At 46.9% G+C, this 9,582-nt stretch overlaps 1 protein-coding gene and 1 non-coding gene across 2 annotated transcripts; one reads left to right on the top strand and one right to left on the bottom strand.

The window, feature by feature from the left end:
* Positions 1 to 3,468: 3,468 nt before the first annotated feature.
* LOC8027061 (reactive oxygen species modulator 1) lies at positions 3,469 to 7,251 on the bottom strand. The gene is made up of 3 exons (XM_002406989.5): positions 7,146 to 7,251; positions 5,207 to 5,342; positions 3,469 to 3,698 (listed from the first exon to the last, which is right to left on the bottom strand). The coding sequence occupies exons 2-3, from the start codon at positions 5,335 to 5,337 to the stop codon at positions 3,590 to 3,592; spliced, it is 240 nt and encodes a 79-aa protein (XP_002407033.1). The 5' UTR covers positions 5,338 to 5,342; positions 7,146 to 7,251; the 3' UTR covers positions 3,469 to 3,589.
* A 202-nt stretch (positions 7,252 to 7,453) lies between these two features.
* Trnap-cgg lies at positions 7,454 to 7,525 on the top strand. The gene has a single exon. It is a non-coding gene; the product is annotated as a tRNA-Pro (tRNA).
* Positions 7,526 to 9,582: the final 2,057 nt, after the last annotated feature.

Here is a 9,582-nt window from a genome sequence, read left to right as displayed (position 1 = left end):
ACTCGGCTACTCGGCTCTGGGATGCTCGAATGTTGTTGCTATGGTAACCTGCAACGGCTCGTGTATGCCACGTTGTAGCGAGAGGAAAGACGGTGGGGAGGGGCGTAGCGAGTACTCCCATTATTCGTCGCGCGGCACACGTGGGCTTTTGGGATTTTCGTTGCTGGATCGTGCTTCCCCGCTTGTTCGCTGCAGTGCGAGTGAAGCCACCAGACGGCCATGTTGCTCGTAGATGATTTTCTGTTTTGCTAGCGTTGCAGAGGCTGGCGGCAGCGTGCTATAGACATGTTTTCTGCTCGTTCGTCATCATTCGCCGTAGAAGTTTTTTAAGACCCTGTGAAACCGTTGAGACTTGCCGTTGTGAACATGCGGAAAATTTTATGAAAGTGCAGTGCCACAGGAAAAAGGTACAACTCGGCAAAAGCGAAAGCGGTCTCACGGCGGGATCAAAGCTTTCTTGGCACCGCCGTAGTACTGGGTCTCTGTGCCTTCGCACCCTTGGATGCCGATCAAGATTCGTTTCGGCGCCATTTGGATGCGTTCTTCGAGTGCAATGTGCGTGAAGCCGTATCGGGGAAAAATGAAATGTGAACAGAAAAGCACGTGGCTCGCAGTGCAGGCTGCACCACCTGGAAGTGAGCCTAGGGATGAGGGTGCGTGGCCTACTCCGATGTGTTTACGCCCTTCGCTCCCCAAGCTTCGGCATTGTGCCTCTTAGTGCACTGAAAGCTATCACCGCTATCGTTGCTCGCTCGGCGTGGGCCACAGCCTCCATAGTTCGCCAAGTTATCGTGAAACAGAGTATAGGAGCTGGCTGACGTGTGTTCACCTATCATCTAATCTCTAAAAAAAACAATAACTAATTTACAAAAAAAAAAAAAATTTGCATAATTGTTTTTTGTTTGTTTTTGTTTCCATGTTTACGGTGTTTGCTTTTGCTAAAACTGCTTCCGTGCTCCTGATGCGCGTTGTAAACGTAACCATAAAAGCGATAATTGGTGGCCTCATCTGTAAACGAATATGTGAACACCTGTAAACACGTATACCGTGGCGAATACACGCGATGCCACACGAACAGCGAACTCGTGGGAGGACAAGGAAAACAGTTGGAATTTATTTATCCTGCTGAGCGATGCAAACTCTAAACCGTTGTGCTAGAACAGATCCATGCAATTGACTTGCGTGGAAAACGTTCCATGTTATGGTCTTGCTAGTTTTGTCAGTTACTTTTCTTTTTAACAAACTAACGAGCTTTTTTTTATTCTATCCAGCCATGCTTGTTCTAGTAAGGACGATTCAAAGTTTTAGAAGTGCTAAACAGGGGCTTGGAACATTTGTATTTCCTAATAATGAAAACTGTAATCACTAAGTATTGGGCTTTATTGCATGCCATGCTATTGCATTTTGAAATGATTTTGTTTTCAATTATTGAACTTGTAATTTGAGTTGCTAAATAGGCACATTGTTTTGTGTTCACGAGGCTGAAGGCTTCTTTTGTTGACTATGCCTTCTATTGGCAATCCACGATAGGAACGAGCCGGCTACCAGGACAGTTCTCAATAGCTGCCATTCAGATAAATTGCAATTAGGCCGTTTGCTTTTTCATGCAATGGGCTGGGCTATATTTAAGGAAAGGGTATGTTTGGAAATGGTTCTGGAACGTTACATAGAGATGCCTTTTTGTTATGATATTTTTGTATTAAAAAAAAACACCTTCACGCCTATAACCCCAAGTTTGGCCTGGGTGACCAGCTCCAAGATTTACTTATGCCGCTACGATACTCTAATTTTTTGGCACCTGAGCTGCAACAAAGCAGAGCTTTTACTGCTCCAAAGCTGCTCCAAAGGAGCAGCTTTGCTGCTCCCAGACCTGCTACAAAAGGCTGAACCTTGCTTCCACCCCTGAAGAGCACGAGCGAGTTGCCACGTGGACTGTAGTAAGCAGTGAATGTTCCCACGACAGACTCCGCCACTCCAGGCTGGTACACTCGTAGCTCAAAGAGCAGGAGAAAACTCGGTTAATCTAAGGAGAGCCCGCATTAGCTGGCTACTCCAAGCAATGAAAGAATGTGCGAGAGACAATAAAAATTAAATGATGCAACAAGGTTAATGTGTCAGATATCGTAATGCTATGGACACGAGGTTACGTGCTCAAAAATGTGACGGTCCAGCCTTCGTAAAGTTCTAAACGTCCGATGCACATAGAATTTGGTTAAAAAAAGCACATACATATCGAACGATGATCGCACTGCATGATCGCACATGTGCTACCCAAGTGTGTAGGCTGCATTCTTGTAGAAACCATTCCAATAATTGCCTCTCGCAATGTCATCCCTGTCTGTCGGGCTGAGGAATGCATTCTGAGCATGTGCAGTAGCTCTCTTCTGCTCGCTTTTCGGAGTAGAAGAGAGCTCCTGCATACACAGACTAGTACACCAACCATGCACAGTGAATCGCCCGCGATCCCACGCTTTGTTTTGTGTGCGACTGATGTACAGGGGGAACAGCACACCCGCAAAAGTTACTCAAATTTACGCACGCAAAAGATAGACACTTCCGCGGCACTGACTAACAACTCTTTGGTATATTTACACTTTTGTCTTGGTTTTAACAAGCGTGTGCCTGGCTTAGCCAGAGATAACAAATCAACAAAGGCAACGAGCACCACGACGACGCACGTTTGGTGCTGCGTGATTGGCTTCATCGGATCGTAGCGCCAGCTGCGGACGGACGTAAAGTGGGACAGAGCGCAGCAGCGTGGGGCGCGAAGCGCGTCTCCGACCGGAGTGTTCAGCGTCCTACGCTGCCCACACACAGAAGCGGTCCCGGAGTGGCAACCAATGACGTCGCAGAAGCCGAAGTGTCATGCTGTCGGATGTCGCGATCCTGGCAGTTGGTCGTAGAGATGCTGGCAAAAAGAAACGCTGTTGTCATGGCATCCCAACTTCTGGCTGCTGAAGCTTCCGTGGACTGTTACATTGGAAAGCGACCTCCAGCAGAACAGGCGTCTGCCATATCCATCACCGCCAGGATCGCGACCATTGACAGCATGACACTTTCATGACATTACCAGGTAGAAATCGAGGGACCACTTTTTCAGACGCAGTAAACAGATCAGTCAGAGCCCCATCCCAGGCACCATAGCAGTGCGTGCACGCACCCAGAGCCCACCGTCTCGGCATTTGTCACCTGGGTGATGAGCGCTGGAAAGCCGTATACACCTTTCCAGGGCTTACTGCCAGGGCAAAAAAAATGCCATGTCATTGGGGCGTGGATGCGTTTTGATACTCCGCAGGAGAGAGCTATTGTACATGCTTGGAAGTCTTTCCACAGCCCAGTAGACAAAGATGGCTGAGTGCACAAGTTAATTACATTAGAACGGCGCCTGGCAAGGCTAGAATTGCTTCCTGCTACGATGAAAGAGCACCAAGCTGTAAGAAGGTGGAAAATGATATGATTTAATGCAAGTTAAACAACAACTGCTCTTTTATTACAAAATGAAAAAAAGAAAGCTGCAGCAGGAACAAAGATTCCAGATTGCTGGGCAGCCGCTAGAGCGCTAGAACTCAGCGTCGCTGCCGTCATTGGCTCAGCACCGTATTGCCGTTCCTATGGACATGAAGGTCCCAAACGTGCCGCCGCCCTGAAGCATCACTTTGCCCACGCTCTGGATGAGTTCTCTTCCCCGCAAGCCGTACCTAAAGCAGAGAAGCGGAACAACAGAACGGATTGAAGGGATTGCTTACCGCCAATTTTTTGTGTACTCTGTTCACCCCTAAGCCGACCATGGTGGGAGCTACGCAGTCGCTGGACCAATCGACCGCCCGATTACACTCTCTGCATGTGGGTACGGGTGGGAGAGTGATCAAGTTGGCGAAGGATGGGCGTACAGCCGGTCCAACAAGCACGTAGCTTCCGCCGCACGGAACACAGGTAAGTCCCGTCTTTTATGACAGTTCAAACTCGGCTAAGGTGTGTTGCTTGGAAAACCTTTGTGGAGTGCCGTGGGTGGCACAAGCAAAGTTGTGCGGCTTTAGAAAGTGTCTATTTCTAGAGCGAGCAGGGACAATCGGCCGCCTCCGTTTCATCACCTAACCCTGCTCTGTCCGTGTGGGTATGGGCAGGGGCATGACCGTACAATGAAAGACAAACTTACAACTAGTCCAAAGAGTATGTGGCTTTCACTGCACTGTCATCTTGTAGTTGCGTCTCGTTAATACAAACCCCCACGATATAGACAAAATTTCGGGAGACGAACTGGTAAATACGCACACTTTTGCTTCGTCATCATGGACAACTCAGATTACAAACAATTTTTGGGGGGAACGGAGGTGCATATAGTAATGAGACGTAACTGTATATAGTGCAAGAAGGCATTCGGCGCAGTGTCCGTAGTTCCTACAATGTCAAACACGACTCGAGAGATAAGCCACAAAATAAACGGTTGCCCGAAAGCGACGAGCCGCCGAATCACCAAACCTGTTATCCCGGTACAAAAGTAACTTTTTGAGATAAGTGAATCTAGCTTTGCAACGAAATGGAGCATCATTGCCAGACGGGCAAAACTCAGTATTCCAGAAAGTCAAGTTTCCCCGGAGTACCAGGGTCATCAAACACATTGAAGCCAAAGTTTCTGGTGCACGCCGACCAGACTCTAGAGATGTAAGGTTGATGCAGGGTTCTTCCCAGAGGGGGCGGCAGTGGTTTTGCCACTTACCAGTCTGGTGGACTGTCCACCTCTACCATAGCCAACCCACCTCTATACTTCATCTCCACCGGACAAAGCAAAGTTGAATTTTAAAATGTGCGACGCCCCAGATTGTAACGTTTGGCAGACTCGTGTGGCACTATTCAATGCGACTGCATGATCTTTGCACACAGAATCACTGCTGCATGGCGAAGAAAGTGCCGAGAACACCAAAAGTGGTAGCAATCGCCTCCGCCTCCTCCTCCCCCTCCTCCTCACCCCTCCCCTCCCCCTTCCCCTTCCGCCCCACAATACCGTGGACATTGTGAGATGTCCAGACCTCAAGAATTTCTGGGAAGAACACTAGCATGACGTCGTGGTTGTCTAATCGGTGCGCTTCACAAACCTCTGCCTTAACTTTGTGTTTGACGAGTCTAGCGCCACCGAATGGAGATACCCTTTATGTCTAGGCCTGCTTCGAGTCTTTGGAGAGGTTTCGTGGCGATCGCCGCACCTCACCTAAGTGCTGAGAAGCCACCAAAGAGGGCTCCAGATGCCATGCCCACGCAGAACCCTATCGTGAAGCCCATCTTGACGCGGTCCCAGCAACTGGGACCCCTCTGGAAGCCACCTTGCACTGGCAATGGCATTGTTCCTGCAAAAGAAATGGAGAAAATTGAACTCGCAAAGATCAGATGCAGGGATTTTACGTGCCACAGCAAATGATTGAGGATTCGTTCTACCACCTGGGCCAGTTTGCCGATCTCCGTGGGTATCCGAGCCGGTGGATAAAATGGCCACGGGTACGCAACCGGCTACGTGGGGAGAAAGTGCCCGGCATTCCGGCCGACTCCGCTCGGCACACATAAGCCTTGCCCGTCGTTTTCTTTCATTCTCGCTTAATGTAACCTTTTCCAGAAATAACTTTACACGCGGCTTCTATAGTGCACAAATGCATTTCACTTTGCACGCACTTCGAGCCGCTTTGCACTCTTTTCTGCGCGTAGAATCGGGCTTTAATAATCGAGGCAAGGATCGAAATATGGCATTCTGTAATGCTAAGTACCCTTAGTTGCTTCTCTCGGGAAAACCGGTCATGTGACCTTAAAATCCTTGCGGATAAGTTAGCCGCTGGGGTGGGATGGCCACGGCGATCGGCGAATCGACCCTGGGGATCTTCGATTGTGTGCCTCTCCACAATGAGCCTCCGTCAGATTGCGGGAGGCCGAGGCTGGGATTCAAACACGTCGACTAGGGATCCGTATGCCAGAGCTTGCTCTCGGAGCCACTGATGCATAAAAGAGGACTTGCGCTGGTGACACTTGTGAGCTATTACGCTCTATCTCGCAAGTGTCTACAGTGCATGCAGCCAAGGGCATGGGCGTGTGACCCTAGTAGCTCGGCAAAACGCTTTGTTTGTACGAGAAATTGCGCCTTAGAAGCACTTGACAAAGCCACACGCTCGCGCCTGTGCCTTTGCGGGTCCTGCCGACATTTGGGAGATAAAGTGTAAAATACGAGTCATGCAAACGAGCCCCATAGATGGGTCACCAACAGCAGGAGGGGAGGTACGGAAGATATTCCTTTTAAATATCTTCCCCTAATGACATTGATGACATTCATGTGGATTACCGTCGGATTATTCTCGAAATATTTGCTAATATTTTGACGAAGTGAAAACTGCTCTTACAACAGTGTTAGGATCCGTGCACTGCTACTAACAAATGAACAATGGGAAGACACAGACCGTTAATGGACACTTTAAGGAACAAAGTGAGAACAAATGCATACTTGTGGCAAATGATTGCCCACTACTATACTTTAAATGTGGTCTCTAACTTTAACCCCCAAACTTAAAAAAAAAAAAAAAAATGAAGTCAAATTGAATTACAAAGGTACCTTGTGAGTCGTCTACAATGTTTCCTCTCTTATTTCTTACTAATCCTTTTTTTTTTTTTTTTATTGCAGGTCTGAGGAGTTCGGAGAACGGGTGTGCACATCACAAGCGCTGGTATGAGCCTGTCGCTTGAAGTCATGAATCCATGGAACTCGAACATGTGTCTAAAGAGCCCTCAACCCGCCCGCCCCCCCCCCCCCCCCAAAAAAAAAAAAAAAGAAAAAAAAAAGAGAATTTATTGTAGTGGTGAACGCACGGATCAGAAAAGGACACTTCCTTGTTGCATAGACTAAGCAAACGGACACTCAGGTCGAGCGATGTCAGTGAGGCCAGTAACAAGTTGAAACCATGATCGGTGAGTCATATCTGTGGATTTCAAAGGTATGTAGAAACGACGCGGCGTTGATGATTGAGGCAGTAGGAGGTCAAAGAGTCGTGAGGGGAACGGCGTGCAACATCGCACGCACGCCACCGAGATTGTCTGTTGTTACGGGAACTTAGGTCACCGATGGTGACGCGTAGTCCGCTCGAGCTGGAAGTCGGGCGGTTTTCGAGCCTCACCTGTGAATCGTTCAAAGTGGACCAGAGAATCGAGCGTAAAAAAATTGCAATCTTGATGCAGAAAGGAAATCTCACGCTTTAGTAGGCGGCCATTTTAAAATGCCGATGCCCCTTGACGTAAAGGTTTAGTCAAGGTGTAAATATGGTGTACAATTATTTCCACGGGTCTGCGTGGTCTTCAGAGTATTTTTAAACACAACCACCGAAAATGATGTTGTTCCTTTTAAACAAGTAAATCTATGACAAAAGAGTTTTCTATTATAAAGTTTCTTTTAATAATGACCTTATAGGGATGCTCAAACCGTCGCGGCTCAGTGGTCTAGGGGTATGATTCTCGCTTCGGGTGCGAGAGGTCCCGGGTTCAAATCCCGGCTGAGCCCACTGACCTTTTTGTTTTTTCGAGATCTGTATTCAGAGTTGAGTTTGCTTTTTGCCGTACATTCTTTATGAAACAACCTCTTTGTAAAGTGTCGGAAAGTTACACACAATGGGCCTGACAAATGATGGACTACGCACGAAGTGGCCATGTGCATTGTGATTAATATGCGTAATTGTTTTTCAGTTTGTTCTTGCGTTCACCGTCTCAATTATTTTCTTAAAGAGGGTCAGTCATCAAACTAATCTGATATCTCCTACGAAGTCGATTTATTTTATAAAACCGAATTTGTACAACAGTATGTCTAAAGAAGGAAAACCCACGCCAGAGTTAGCCAACCCTAGCCACTATCACATTTTATTTACTTTTTTAATTTACGAGACGCTCCAAAGAGATACTCCAAAAGTGCTATAGATACGGTGCCATTATATAATTAGAAAACTCTGCTCCCGTGGAATTAGCAATTCATACGCGGTCTCATGAGTGTCTTTTTCATAAAATTGCCTCTTCCCTCAGATTAACGCTGACATATATTCCGCTCCCCCGACATCTGTTGAAACCCCGGATTACCGCTGTCTGTGCCGTTGCCCCACACGCGAACAGCAAGAGGCATGTACGCAACCGAATATCGCCCGTCGTATCCACATCCCGCGATTGTTACCGAACACCTTTACTACGTCCGGTTGCAAAATCCGGCGAATAATTTTAAGGCTCCGTCGCGGCACTTTCCAAATCAAACAAGCGAGCAATGTTACGCCATATTTTTTACGCGATTCGTCTGTTAGTGAAAATTGGTAAATATCGCGATTTCGACACCGACGGCGGAAGAGCGTTTCGACATAAAGGGACCACACCCCGCATCTTTACCCAACGAGAAGGAGCATACGGGCCAAGCCGGAAATTAAATAGTAAAAAAGAAAGCTAAAAGAAAAAGGTTATAGGGTGCCAGAAAAAGAAAAAAATGTCGATAGCAGACGACGAAAGTAACGGCATGAGTGGATTTCGTAGAGTCGGTGGTGGTGGGACATCGAGCGCCATCTTGTGGCCGGTTTCACCACTTTACGACGAAACGCCGAGGCTTGCTCAAGGATCGGCAACGCCACCTCTCGCCCTTTTTATGACGAAAAACCACTCAAGCTTGTCTTTCTGTCTGGCTCGTTTGCATTGTGCGGTCGCGGAGATCGGTGAAGAAACACGGAGGGTGTTTCGCGTTGCTCTGGAAATCATCGGCGAGCGTTTCTCATGGATTGAGTCATGGTTTCCGACAATTCGACGAGGATTCGGCTTCGTTATCGTCTCACGCGTCAAATATTCGTTTTCGGCTTTTATAATTTAAATCTGTTCCTACAGCGCAGTTTTTATTACGTCGTTGCATATCGAAGTAATGAAACGCCATTTTTCGGCCCACATAAATAAACTACGCATCGCAGAAAGCTGAAACTAATTGAGAACGTAACGCCAGCGGTGGTGACAGAATGCAGACAACTACAAACATGACGTTACCTTAATATGAATAATAAAAATAATGATGAGCCGAAATTTACTTAGGCCTAAGATTAAGAACTAAGCAATCACACTAAAGGTGCCTATAACATTTTTTTTTTAAATTAAAGGAAGACTTGTCAGCAAGGAAGAAAGAAAACAACAACGTCTTTCTTACTGAGAATTTTATTCACTAAAGTAAATGCAGCAGGCACCGAGATTGCCATTTCTTGGTTTCATGAATATTAGGCTTACAGAACTTCATAGAGAAGTTCGGTTTTTCTCACTTATTTTATTTTTTTTTTATCCAGATAACGTTATATTCTAAGAGTTTTCGATTCTCCCGGCGGTTCTGCTTTCTACGATGCGTGCGTTATTGACGCGGGCAGAGAAACTGTATTTCGTTTTCTCAAACGGACCCGGTAAATTACTAAATCAGCGTGCGCTCACAATGGGGGTGCTACAGAGGAAAAATTATAATAGCCGAGGTCACGCAAAAAATATATATATCAGACAGAAATCCGGGCCACAATGAGTGCCATAAATCATGAAGACTGAGGACATGCCAAATATGCATGA

Source organism: Ixodes scapularis, unplaced genomic scaffold (genome assembly GCF_016920785.2).
Source record: "Ixodes scapularis isolate PalLabHiFi unplaced genomic scaffold, ASM1692078v2 PGA_scaffold7__128_contigs__length_106722199, whole genome shotgun sequence".
Classification (NCBI taxonomy): domain Eukaryota; kingdom Metazoa; phylum Arthropoda; class Arachnida; order Ixodida; family Ixodidae; genus Ixodes; species Ixodes scapularis.
The sequence above is the reverse complement of the archived record's forward strand: the minus strand, read 5'-3'. Positions and strand labels throughout refer to the sequence as shown.

Excerpts from the sequence above, each read along its gene's own strand:
- LOC8027061 (XM_002406989.5), bottom strand. The coding sequence starts at position 5,337 with ATGCCATTGCCAGTGCAAGGTGGCTTCCAGAGGGGTCCCAGTTGCTGG. Across the intron at positions 3,699-5,206 it reads GGTGGCTTCTCAGCACTTAG|GTACGGCTTGCGGGGAAGAG; the intron begins GTGAGGTGCGGC and ends TCTCTGCTTTAG.